A 13,834-nucleotide genomic window follows, 5' to 3' on the forward strand; every position below is an offset into this window, starting at 1 on the left:
TCAAAACTGTAGCTTCTTATCAGGAAAATGTATGGCATCCTCGGGTTCTGGGTGACATCAGACGTTGGTACCTCTTCGCGCTTGACTGGTCACGTGTTAGTTCACTGTGAATCTGCTTCATTTTCCCTCTATTTGTGTATTTGATTCTTCCTTTAGCCTTGCCACCTGCTGGGGCCTCTTTATCTCGACCTTCACTGGCAGGCTGCTATGCTCTTAAGTTTTGTTTCTTCGAAGTTGCCGCTCTCCTCCCTTCCTGGAGTTGTCCTCGAATTCCCAGGCATGAGCTGCTTCTTACTGAGTTTCGATTCTGCTCTTTCATCTGGCTTTGAGCTAGAATATGAATCTTGGTCTGTTTGCCCACCACAATCCAGGGCTTAATTCTGCTTTTATAAAAATGGAGTCGCACTTGTATAATGTGCTTCTTGTACGCCTGTCGTGCTGGTTTATTTGCCTCTCATACGTCACATATCTTGGCGAATATGTTCCTGGTATCTCAAAATGGGTGGCTGGGGTGTAGGCCATATCTGGGACCTCCTCTATACCTGAATGATGATAAAACAGAACTCATCATCCTGGGCACACCAACTAATCTAAAAAAACTAGTAGCCGACTACTCCTCATTCATAATTGATGGCAACTGTATCAAGGTTGAAAAGGAGGAAAAAACGCAGGCGTCTATCTTGTCTCAACTCTCTCCTTTACTAAAGAGGTCAATTCATTAGCATCCACCACGGCATACACGTGTAAACTTATCAGAACAGGTAAGCCATTCCTCTCTAAGAGCAGTCGCATTATCCTGGCTAGAACCCTAATCCTGTCCTGCCTGGACTACTGCAATGCCCTCTACCTAGGCTCTTCCAAATCAACCATCAGGAGAATCCAAATTCTACAAAACAATGCCCTTAGAGCGGCACTAGGCATCTCCAGAAGAGAACACATCTCTGAGAGCAGGCGCCAGAACAACTGGCTCCAGACTAATGATAAAATCCTCCTAAAATCCTTGTCGCTCACCGACAAATCCCTCAATAATGCCGCCCCCATCTATCTTGCTGACAGATTCCACAAACAGACATCCTCTAGACCAACCCAAATAGGGATCGCCTGTCCATCCCTGGATTAAAACTATCCACGATTGGAGGGAAGAGTTTTCCTGTGAAGGCAGCCACATTATGGAATTCCCTGCCCTCCACATTGAGAATTGACCAACCATATCAAAACTTTATAACTAACATTACTGTGTGATTGAAATCCAACGACCACCACACGTCAAGAATCCTGCACGGCAACTATCATTGTTTCCCTGCTAACGGTAACAACGACATCTTGCCTGAATGATACTGATCTGTCCTCATAGCTCACTGATGGGTACCCTATGATAGTAACCACAACTCTCTCACACCGTATGTAATATTTGTATATATTTGTGCCTCTTCTTTATCTGTAAATATATGTATTATACCATGTCTGTATACATTACTTTGTACAAAGGTACCTTTTTACCTGACGAATTCCTGTAACTAAGCTTCGCATATTCATGTACTGCTGCGCCCTGGTACCCCTGGGTCTGACGCGTATTATAAATAATAAAACAAACAAACAAACAAAGAAACATAAGAGGGAGAGGGGGGGCCCAAGGAGGGTGGTCAAAGAGTGGGGGGGAAACAGGGAACAGGCATCCCAATAAGAAGGATCCCTGTCTTCCTGTCTTTAAGGCAGAGATCATTAGCAGCACACCATGCCTGAATAGCAGTCAGGTATGAGAGAGGAAGGAAAGGAGGTAGAGGATGGAAGCTTACATGAGAGCTGTTTGTCATCGGCATAGCACTGGAAGTTTGGGGAGGAGGTGGAGATCAAGCGAGCCAAGCTAGATGTTGAAGAGCCATGGCAATAAGATAGAGCCCTGAGGAACATCACAGGTAGAGAGTTAGGTGAAGGTTAGGAAAGGACCCGTTGCACTTGGGATTGAATCTTTTAATAGAAAAATCCCTCAGGGGCTCACTTTGGACTCTAGTCATACCTGTGGACATTTTGGGACATATGGTCTAACAACCATTGTCTGTGACTCACAATATCCTATGGAAAAAATGGCACACTCTTGTTAATGGTCCACCCACATTGTACCAATATGAATTGAGCTCATGTTGAGTCGTGCATACAATACAATGAGGGCATAAAATACATGCATACACATTTTTGCATGTATTTTAAGCCTTGCCTGATTTTCTTTAATTTGTATGGTGGAGAAGGGGCACGGAAAGTAATATGTTTCCACTTCTATCTTCTTCGGCATATGAATGTGGCAGCATTTTACGCCAGCATGACATTTAAAGGTTGGTATCGTCTGGCCTGTCCATCTTAGTCCATCAAGTAGTCCTGGTGTCTGCCTGGGGCCTCTCTTGGGATACTTGGAAACAGACTGGTCCGGGTCATCTCATGTCCCGTGTTCTTGATCAGGGCCTTTCGTGCTAGCAACTGTCCTCTGTTGTTGGCCCGCTCCTGCAGTTCCCTCATCGGTACAGGACTACAGTCAAAACACTTCTTGGTTATCGTGGACGAGTTTTCATGCAACCCCATCGTGCAGTTTGTTGCATCTACAGTGGCAGGAGAAGTCGTCTCAATACTGAAAGAACTGTCTGGGTCCTAGAGTCACCGACACACAATGACATCAAATTCGGGGACATGGCTGCCAGCAAAACCACGATGGGGTCCGTGACGCTGTGTGTGCGACCTGAAACTGTCCATGCGTGAGCTTGAGAGCAGCATCCTGAGCGAGGAGGACACTCCGTCATGATTATCTACCTCATGAGCCTTCCACTGCTCTTCATCACCCTTGGTGCAGTTGATAATACTGTAGGGGGGGTACAGCCGCACAAGCCCCCTTGGTGGGCTCGCAAGCTGTGAGTGCAGTGTTCTGGATATCCTTTTTGCCCCATTTGACTCTCTATAAATGTGTTATTTTCTCTGCGACAGTACTTGGGTGGTGCTGGTGCCAAAATTGATGATAGGCCCTCACTGTAAGAGCACTCCTCCATGCTCCCTGGCCTCCCTGACCCAGCTCCTCTGCTTTGGAGCAGACGTGGCATGAAGATTTGCTCCCGCCATAGGCACTGCAACAGGGACAGGCCTTCTGCAAACCTGCACTGAGCGCTTGGTCTTCTCCACGTCATTCTTTGCGGGATTTTATTTTATATATATATATCTTTTCATGTTTCCGTCGTCCGACGGCACTCGTAATGATTACCTGCCAGGCACTGGCCTGGTAGGGCTCCGTTCCTCGGTGCCCCTGCTGTGCTCCTCCTCCTCCGCTCAGTTCCCAAGCGCGACTGCACCCCGTGCTGGAGCTGTGCTTGCAGGGTCACGAGAAGGAGTGAATAGTGGGCATGTTCCACCCCACGTCACTAGTTGTTGGAGTACATTGGGCCTGGGCCTAACACCAGAAATGACTGAGATGAACACCAACGTTTGTGTCTTCTGGACTCCCCGCCCGTGCCCGGTTGGGGTTCTATTTATTGACACAATGACATTGGGCGTCACATGACAGTGGTGGTATCCTACAACCCAACATTATGGAATTCAGCTGCTTTTTACACCAATGAAAATCAGGAGGATTCCATAAGAATCCACTGTACACATTGCCTACCATGCATAGATGGAAGGCACAGTTTCCTCTATTTGCACTGAGAACTGGCAGAAAATGGAGTACAGGCAATTATGCCTGCATTTACATCTTTCGCAGTGCAAATGCTGAAAAATGAGTGCATGGGACCTCTTTTCTTGTAAGTGCTAATGTAGGTGGCCCCCCTCTGTGCAATTTACGGAAAGTTCAAAAAGGAGTCCTAAAGGCACTCTGCTTATTGGGTGGGATCTTTGATAGTCTCAATTTTTATGAAGTGGCACAGAGATAAGTCTTGGTCTTTTTTTTTGTTAGATGCAGATGCAGGGATTTTTTAAAAAAAATACTGCATAAGTACAGGATTAATTCTCGTGGAGCAAGTAGCTTCTGTAGAGAAAATGGTACGGAGGCCCACTGCTGACCCATATACTTAACCACGCAGAGGTATGTTGCTAAGAAGACAGAGCTGTAATGTTGTCTGCACTATAGATGAAGAGACCCAGTGTAAGTGGTCAGTGTAAGTGGTGGAGAAAGTGGTTTGCGGTGGTCCCCATGAAGAATGCAGAGAGCCGGAGGAACGCGAGGCGAGGCAAGGCAGTGAGTGACTTATTGAAATGAAAAAGGCCCTTGTAGTGTGCCGATAATTTTGGCGTCATAGTCTGTATATTGGTTGTGCCTGCCTGCCTACATGCCCGCCTACACGCCCGCCTACCCGCTCACCCACCTGCACTGTGAGGCCTCCTAGAAAGTTGCTACATAACTAACAGCCCCGCGCAGGGAAAACAAGCATCGGCGAATCGAGGATCAGACCGGAGCTAGGAGAGAGCTTGGCCCTGACTCTTGATCCAAGTTTAACTTCCGAAACCTTATGGGAAGGTTGCGAGAATGACAACTCGACTAGGCCTTAGAAGACAGTCAAATCTCCTGCGGGACGGCTCGTTTAATGGGGGGCCCCAATTGACTCTATAATAGAGGAGGAACCTCAAGGAGAAATGAATAAACCCAGCTGTTCAGAAGAGGACGTTGTAGCTGAAATAGAGCAGAGTCTCAGGGAGACTAACAACCAAAAAAAAGCGCCTCTAACCAGAGGATGGTAGGACAAAGCCAGAGGAGGAAGCACCTATGTGTAGCACAGGATGTGGGGACCTCCCCAGTTATAGCCTGAAAAATCACAGACTTTTACCCAAATCATCAGGCTAGTACTGAACATAGACCTGCATCTTGGTGATAAATCCGGAAAAAACAAAGATCCGACAATTCTCAAATAAGAGAAGGGCATGGTTGTTCAAATGGAGAGTAGGGAAACTCTTAATCTCAAGCGCTAAGAGCGTTACCTATTTGGGTTTCCCGATAGCAGCAAATAAAGGTAATAGAAACCTGGCCATTGTAATAAAGCAAACGGCGTTGGCTTTATTAAACCAAATTCTAAGAGTGGATAGCAAGTTTGGGCGGTTTTCTTTAAAACTGCAATTACCTTCTATCAAGGAAAGATTGTACCTAAATGTATCTATGCCCTGGAACTGTGGGGTACTGAATCGTTTGGGCAACTTGATAAGATTGAAGCATTGTTGTGGAGAAGAATGTTGAAGGTACCAAATTGTGTTCCATTGACTGCAATCTGCTATGAGTTGGGCCTTTTGTCCTTAAAAGTAAGAGTTCAATGGAAAATACTAATGTTGCTCTTCAGTCTGTTAACAGGACCCCACGGATCCCTGTATAGGGATCTAGATGGGTATAGGGAAGGGCTGATTCAGTCTAACAATAATGTAAGTTTATTGGGCAAACTATTTGAATATGGGAAAAACCTATTGGAAGAACAAAGTCTAGACTTGAAGACCTTGAAAACAAACCCTATAAAAGTAAAAAAAGCCTTGTACAATGTCGATTGGATTACTACATTGGAACGGTTTCATGCCTATAAGTCACTAACACATCTGACACATGAACAGAAATTACGAGGGGACGTGGCCCCATATATGCTGCAATTTCCGTAGTGATGTGTTTCAGATGGAACCTGCTTCCCACAAGGGAGGCGTTGTGTAGAAGGTAATTAGTGGCGGCTGATGAAACCGGAGGCAGGTTTTGCAAAAGGGTGCAGGGTTGCGAAAACACCAAGCACTTATTGATGGAATGTCAAGCGTTGTCGAATATAAGATCTAGGTACCTTGGAAAGTAGAAGAAAATAGCATGGGTAAATGGTGATGACCTCTGGGAAAGATGTTTGTCCCCACAATCAACCCCAATTGGGATTGCGGTTGCAAGCTTCTTTAAAGCGTTGAAGCTGGAGGTAAATCAGAGTAAGAACTGTAGTAGAGAGAATGTGGAGTAGGGGAATTTCTTTGCCCGCTGTTCGGATGGTTGTATACTAATTGACCTTTTCACAATTGACCTTGGGAGAATTGACCTCGGGAGAGTTGACCTAATTTAGAAGGTCAATTAGGACATATATGCGGGGGGAAACCCCCTGCAATCCCCCACCCAATCCAAAATCCCCCGCAACCCCCCACCCAATCCCCTTATATTATTTATAATCCAAAACCATCCCAATACATATATAAAATAACTAAAATAATATAAAGGTCAATGGTGCAGAAGGTCAATTAGGACCACTATAATTAGGTCAAAAGGTCAATTGTAAAAGGTCAATTTGGGTAATACCGTTCGGGATGCTTGAGAATGATGAACCTCAAAGATAAGAGGATTGTGTACTGTGGAAAAGGGGTGGACATTGGGGTTGTTCCTCTATGGAAGAAATTGTCTGAAATGTTTAAATTTTAAATTGTATGTTGCTGCTAAGGTCTGACAATGCTTGTTTTATACCAAAGTGGTTGGAGAAATGAAATTTTATATGAAGTATAGAGATGAATTAGTGATTTAATAATGTTTTTTTGTAAAGGTGCATAGCCTTAGTGCTTTCCTTTCTATGTTTTTTGAACCATAAAAAATAGACCCTTGCGATAACATTGTAGCAATTGAGATCCCAGCTCAAGTTCTGGCTGTGTTGAAGAGGATCCAGAAGGGTTCCTGTTTTGGATGGAACATGGCGGCCTGCAAGAAAGCTATTATTAATTTGAAGGAGCTAAAACAAGGAGGTACTTTGCAACCCTGTCTTTTTAAACTGTGTATTACCCACTTACCACCAAGGGTAACAAACACCAGTTCATCCTCCCCGAGAGTAAGCGATACAGCCCTGGCAGCATTGCTGTATTCTGACGACACTATTCTCTGGGCCCTAAACACACTGGGTCTCCAGGGAAAACTTAATGCAAGGCATTTGACAGTAAACACAGAAGCGGATCAGTAAAAGTGACGGAAAACACTCTTTACTCTAATTTTACAAATCTGCTTCATTTTCCTGCATTTGTAGGTCAGAGTTGGGGAGGAGGGGGACATAACTTGTCCGCTTCCATTTCCCACTCCGCTTTACAGACATGGGTGCCTTAACCAGCATGGATTTTAGGCTGGCTGTAAAGCAATGGATTCCACCCGAAATTACCACCTCTTCTTTACATACAGCATTTACACTTTTCTGCTAACATGGTGAAAAAGGGAAGCGTAAAGGAGATGTAATACATTTTTTAGTGCCCACTTTTCAACCATGTGGTGGAAATGGAGAAAATTGCATAGAGATGGTGTTTCGCACAAAAATACACACGGATGAGGTCGCGTCTGTGCAATTAACTTGGTCAGGAACATGGCCATCTTGGTATTTGCAAAGAGAGGAGGTAAAAATATTCGGTGTTCATTTCTGCCTTGTCTGGAAACCAACATGCAGGTGGACATTAGGGGGTCAATTTTCTTCTGAGCCTGATCGGAAATAGTGGTGGTAAGAGTGTTCACTCATTTTGGTGCTTCTGTAAGGGGTTCGTCATACCATGTCGGCTTCCATTTTCCGCTCCAGCTTAAAAATGTTGGCTGCCTTACTTACTCAAGCTGCTGACAATGTATGGATCCTCAAGCTGCTACCAATGCATGGATCCTCAAGCTGCTGGCAATGCATGGATCCTCAAGCTGCTGGCAATGCACAGATTCCCCTAAAAGCAGGTGGATTCCACAGGAATACATTATAAATGCCTCTGGCAAGCGTAGTGTGAAAGTGAAGACTAAAGGCTGAAATAGTCTTTGGTCTATTCACTTTTCCACAACGTGGTGGAAATTAAGAAAATTACTCAGAGGGGAACTTTTGCATGAAAGTGTAAACAGACTTGACCTGCAGGGGGCAAGTCCTAAAAATAAAAGTGGTGGGACTCCTTAACATATCAATTGAATGTGGTGTCACCAGAAATTAGCATTTCAAGGTGGCCTCTGAAAAAAGTGAAGGGACTTCTGAAAAAGTGGGGAACTCCGTCCTCATACGTGTACCCTCGATCTGAGGCTTGCATGGCCTCCTGTGTTCAGTTAACGTAGGAATGGATATGACCCACCAGATTCCGAGCCAGCAAAGTGTGTGTGCTGTCTTTCGGTATTGGGGGAGGGGCTCCCTATAGATACTTTATTTAGAACGCATCAAGCTGAGGTCATACTAATGTAAGTAAAAGCCCCTCCACCCACCAAATTCAGTTCTGCCAAAATCTCGCCTCTGGGTGATCTAAAATGAGGGCATGTGTAGGGCCTCTCCTCCTGCAGCATCCGCTTCCAAAAAGTCAACAGATGTTACCCTTACACAGCAAATGTGGTGGTATTTATTTTGACAAGCGGAAAATATTGTTAGCTAAGTGCCTACAGGAGGTTTCTGTTTTTAACACTATTACTTCCATGAACAAGTTTTAATCACCTTTTTTTCACACAGGTAGAAGTTTTGATTCAGTAAGAAACATATTGATCTGGGAAGACTTTGACCAAGCCTCTTATCTATTACTCTGACATCCTGCTTCCAGACACATACCATTGCCACAAACCAGGAGAAAGGTTACTGGCCTTGTGCTCCGCTCACTCCACCTACAAAAACTCTTTCCTAAGCACCAGACATTTCTATGGATTGCAAGACAGACCTGTGCAATGGGCGGTTCACCACTGCTGAAAAGGCAGGGCCTGCTACCTACATGTTCACACTCACCCTCTCACTCATTACTATGGATGCAAACTCCTCCTTACCCATTCACGATCAAATCATAGGTCCGGTTCGAGATGTCGGTGTGATCTGCAGAGGCGACGCATGTCTTAACAAAGACCTCCAGGTCCGGGTTTGAGCTGTGAAGCGTGACTTGAAGGTATAGCTCTTGATTCAGGCTGACTTGGTATGGGCAATCAAAGACAGGCCTCTGGAAGGACTGTGAGTCGTAGAAGGACATGCTCACGTCATATCGTCCGTACTGAAGCTTATTGATCTCGATGGTCTCAAAGGCCTCAAAGACGGCTTTCACCATTGTGTTCTGGTACAGCCGACAGCGCAAAACCACTTTCAGAGCCTTCTGTTGGGTGGTGACCCCTTTAGCGGGGTATGCCTGGATATTATTGGTGTAGATGATGGTGTCACTGTCCACCTGCAAAACATGAAAGATGAGCTTTACTCCTGTTCTCTGGCAATGTTTTGAACAGTTAATTGGGATTATAATTTGGGTGTGATCAAACATTGACTTGTATCCATGGGACATTCCACTGGGAGTGTATAAATTATAGTGTCAGAAACCTCTACTGCATGTCAATTAAATGAAGCAATGGCAGGTGAGGGGATCATAGATCCAGAGGGAATGACCTATAGCTAGTCAAATATTGGCTGTAGGAGGGATTGCTCTACAAAACTGTCCAATGAGGAAACCTTTAGCAGTGTCAGCTACATCTAAATAATGTCCAACCTTTCACATAAGATACTGTGTAGCTACAGACATCTTCTGGTTCAAAGTCTGAATAGCCAAATAGAGTTGGCTTGAGTAGACGAAAATCTTAAAAATAAAAAAGGGAAGCGCCTCAAGGAAACAACCCTTGAGATGGGCCCTGTGGGCTCAGGAGGTCGACGTTGCAGACTCCTCTAAGTACTTAGCCGTTTACATCTCCAGCAGTGTTGTAGAAACGCACACTCTGATCTCCCTAAACCAGGCCTTAATTGTGAAATGTAGGTACTGTCGGTAGTCGCTGTTACCCATTTTGGAGATGTACAAAGCAAAGGTGGTCGCGCGGCTGACTTACGGAGCGGAGGCTTTGCTCTGTTTCCCTAAAAAACACTAGGCTCTCCCAGAAGGGGATCTTCTGAAACGGGTTCTAGGCCTACCAAGAACAATCCCAATCCAGGTAGTTAGATGTGAATTGGGCCTAGGCTCAGTGGAAAATCTTGAACTTCTTTGGAAAATGCATGGCGGAGAATTCCACCCCAATCCTGGCCATTATAAGAGCAGATCTAGTGAAAGAAGATGGGAACGCTCTGGTGAGTTGGAGAGCTGACTGTAGAGCTACCTTGGGACAGTTAGACCCCTCAGTGGAGGATCTTTGTCGTAACCCGGGGAAGGTCAAGAGAACGTTATGGACTTTAGATTGGATAACAACAAATGATGAAATGAATGATCACTCCACTCCACTCCTCTCTCCTGGAGTGATCACTTTCTCCTATCCTCCCACCTCACCCTCCCTACCCCACAGGAAAAGCCACCCTCATCACTGCCACCCACCTTCTCGGTCATCCGACCCATGAAGCGCGTGTCAGTTGAGGCTTTCGCTGACACCTTCTCGCCCTCCGTCCCCCTTCGGCTGACTCCCACCCTGACACAGCCCTCTCCATGCTCCACTCTGCTATATCTGATACTCTTGATATCCTTGCACCCGTCATGAGAATCCGCCTGAAGCCCAAAGCCACAAGTAACTCCTGGTATGACTCGGATCTCGTCACCCTAAAACGCAAGTGCAGGGTGGCAGAGAGGAAATGGCGTGCTTCATGTTCTGACAAACTGGCCTGCCGCCTGCTCCAAAGGCAATTCCATCTCTCTGTTCTCACCAAGAAGAGAGCCCTTATCCAAGCCCGCATCTCTGCGGCATCTAACAACTCGGACAAACTCTTTAAAATCTACAAGCAGCTTGCCAACCCTGCTGCAGTCTCTACCTCTCCTGTCCCCTCCCAGGCCCTCTGCACTGCACTGGCCTCTCACTTCATCTCTAAAACTCAGGACATCCTGTCCTCACTCTCCTCCTATCACCTCCCTCCCTCTCTTCCCGGCTCTTCCTCTTGCCCTTCTGCAGACACCCCTCCTCCCTCCTTCTCTGCCTTTCCCCTTTTTTCTGCTGACGAGGTTTCCAGACAAGTCCGATCTATGAAAGTCTCGTCTAAACAGGTTCCCCCCTGTTCTTCCAAAACTATCAAGGACCGCATCGACTCCCTGGCTCCTGCCCTGGCTGACTTTTGCAACCACTCCTTCGCCTCTGGAGCCTTCCCATCCCCCCTTAAGCACTCCCTTGTGCACCCTCTTCTTAAGAAACCCTCTTCTGACCCCTCCTGCCCGGCTAACTATCGCCCAATCTCCATCACTCCCTTCCTGGGCAAGCTCCTGGAGAAACTGGCCATCTCCCAGCTTAACCTCCATGCTGAATCTGTTGGTAGTCTTCATGACCATCAATCTGGCTTCGGAGCTGCCAGAAGCACGGAAACTGCTCTCCTGAACATCCGGGAGGACTTGCTCTTGAACCTCGACTCCAACACTCCGTGTGTTCTCATTCTGCTCGATCTCTCTTCTGCCTTTGACACTGTCAACCATGCCATCCTGCTCAACCGTGTCCGTGATAACCTGGGTATCGCTGGTCAGGCTCTGGCGTGACTGACATCTTTCCTCTCCAAGCGTCCCTCCCAGGTCCAACTGGGGTCCTTCCTCTCTGACATCTTTTTCTCCACCTGTGGTGTCCCCCAGGGATCCAATCTCTCTCCCTGGCTGTTCAACCAGTATCTGGCACTCCTTGCCCACCGCATCACTGCTCTCTGGCCCAACTTTTAGTGCTATGCGGACGATACCCAGCTCATTTTCAGGCTACCCTCGGCCTCCCCCTCTCCTTCCCTCATCTCTGACTGTCTGTCTGCTATCCAGGAATGGTGTGCCGCCAATGACCTCTGCCTTAATGCCAGTAAGACTGAGATTCTACTCATCGGCACACCCACTCCCTCCTTCCCTGCAGCTCTCTGGCCGGCCTCTCTTGGCCCTCTTCCTGCTCCTACCTGCAAGGCAAAAAACCTTGGGGTCATCTTCGACCCCACACTCTTCTTCTCTCCTCATATATCTGACGACTCTAGAAAGTCACACTACCAGCTGCACCTCCTCAGAGGTATTCTTCCCTTCTTCTCCTTCCCCCAGAAGCTCACTGTCTCCCGAGCCCTGGTTCTCTCAAAGCTGGACTACTGTAACAGCCTCTATCTTAATCTGCCTGCCTCCACTCTCTGCCCTCTGCAACTCATCCAGAACAGAACTGAGAGACTTGTCCTTGGCCTCAAGCCCAGGGACCGTATCTCTCCAGGACTGAAATCTCTACACTGGCTCCCAGTGGCTGCGAGGATAAAGTTCAAAACCCTCTGCATTGTCCACAAGGCCTTCCGGGGCCTGGGGCCTAAATACCTTCAACTCTCTCTTCCTCAATATCTTCCTTCCCGAGCCCTTCGCTCATCCGTCTCCAACTCCCTCAGGGTCAGCCGCTTCTCGAAGCAACGAGCTGGTGGTAGATCTCTCTCTGCGGCAGGGGCCTCTCTCTGGAACAGCCTTCCTGCCTCCCTGAAATTTGAGGAGAACCATCTCCGGTTCCGGAAGCACCTCAAAACCTTCCTCTTTGCTTCTGCTTTCTCTCTCCCTCTCCCCTGCTAATTCTTCACTGAAACTGCACTGAATCTGCAACTGGGCCGCTCTCACCGACCTCGGACCTGGGCCTAGCCACTCTCCACTTGCACTGCCTCCTTGGCAACCCCTGCACTGTGGGACTGTCTCTGTATCCCTACAGCCCCCCCTTCCGAGCATTTGTCTGCACTTACCCTGCACTTGCCACCAGCTGGCCCTTTTCTTGTACTGCACTTCCCCCCTCCCCTTCCCCTTGCACTTCCCCCTTCCCACTACCCCTGCACTTGCGCGATTTGAATGACACCTGGCCTAGTAGGATCGTTGTCTGTCCTCCCCTTGTTTCCCCCCTCCCTGCCTCATCGCGCCTTGAAACACTTGTGTATAGGCGCGTTACAAATGCCATATCATATCATATCATAAATACAAACTCTTTCATGACCTTGTGAAAGAAACAAGATGTTAAGGCAATATAAGTATTTGAGGAAATTTCCGGACTACGACTACAGGACTCAATTCATGAGGATCAGATTGAACCTGTTTAAAACAATAGAAGTCTTGTCATTGAGAGCTGTGACAAGCGCGACTTCACTGTGGTGCAGATTCTGCAAGGTCACAGGTTCTGTCGAAAACCTTCCTCACTTGTTTATAAAACGCACAGCTCTAACATTGATTAGGACAAGACATTTTGCGCGATTCCTGGAAGGCTTTGTGACGTTCTCTGCAGCGGACTGGTGGTCCTTGCTACTGAGAAATGAGAAGACAGCCTTGACGATTGCAGCAGTTACATTTATAAGGGAATGTTTTAATTCTCTGGACTGTGGAGGATTGGGGAGTGTTACATTTGGGAATATTGAAAGATTCTTTTAAAATAAGGAGGATTCTGTTCAAATGTTGTATTAAACTAATATGCAATAACAAAATTTAAATTAAAATAAGAATTTGGGAAGGGGAAAAAAGGGGTCCCTTGGGTTGAAATTTTGTACAGCGGGTTCGGCATACGTGTTGTAAGGCTTTGATTTTGAAGTGAAATTGTTAAAAGTTAGACTGGTTCTGGAGTATGGCGACTCCACTGAATCACTTGTGTCAGGTACTTCCTGGCTTTAAGGTAAAGATTTTAAAATACCATTGTAAATGGCTGCGGGAAACTAAGGTTCAAATGCTCAATTCTTGTCCTAATGAGGGGACTGATGATTAAGGCAATGTTGGCAAACCTGTATACTTTCTTGGTCACTAGACACAACTGTTCGCTGGTTAGAGAATTGTTTAAGTATCTTAGAGTTGTGGAGGATGTATGAAAAGGAGAAATCACTCACCATAATGATTGTTCTATGGATTCTTCTCCCGCAGATTCCTCATCTTGATAGGATAGCCATCATCAAGCTCTGCTGTTCTGAAACTTGTCGACAGGGGGCGTAGTGGATCTGATCCGTCTGGCTCGGCTCTCACTCCGAAAGTGACATCAGGCATCGTATATATAGCACAA

The 13,834-nt window shown here is 46.6% G+C and overlaps 1 protein-coding gene across 2 annotated transcripts in view; it reads right to left on the minus strand.

Annotated features, from left to right (window-relative positions):
* LOC138473825 (deleted in malignant brain tumors 1 protein-like) overlaps positions 1-13,834 on the minus strand; it is a 733,343-nt gene that overhangs the window by 73,086 nt on the left and 646,423 nt on the right. For both annotated transcript variants that reach the window (XM_069612215.1, XM_069612214.1), the window contains one exon: positions 8,708-9,096. In XM_069612215.1, the coding sequence (XP_069468316.1) occupies positions 8,708-9,096 (389 nt within the window). The remainder of the gene's footprint in view (positions 1-8,707; positions 9,097-13,834) is intronic.

Source organism: Ambystoma mexicanum, chromosome 8 (assembly GCF_040938575.1).
Source record: "Ambystoma mexicanum isolate Mex_15411 chromosome 8, UKY_AmexF1_1, whole genome shotgun sequence".
Taxonomy (NCBI): Eukaryota; Metazoa; Chordata; class Amphibia; order Caudata; family Ambystomatidae; genus Ambystoma; species Ambystoma mexicanum.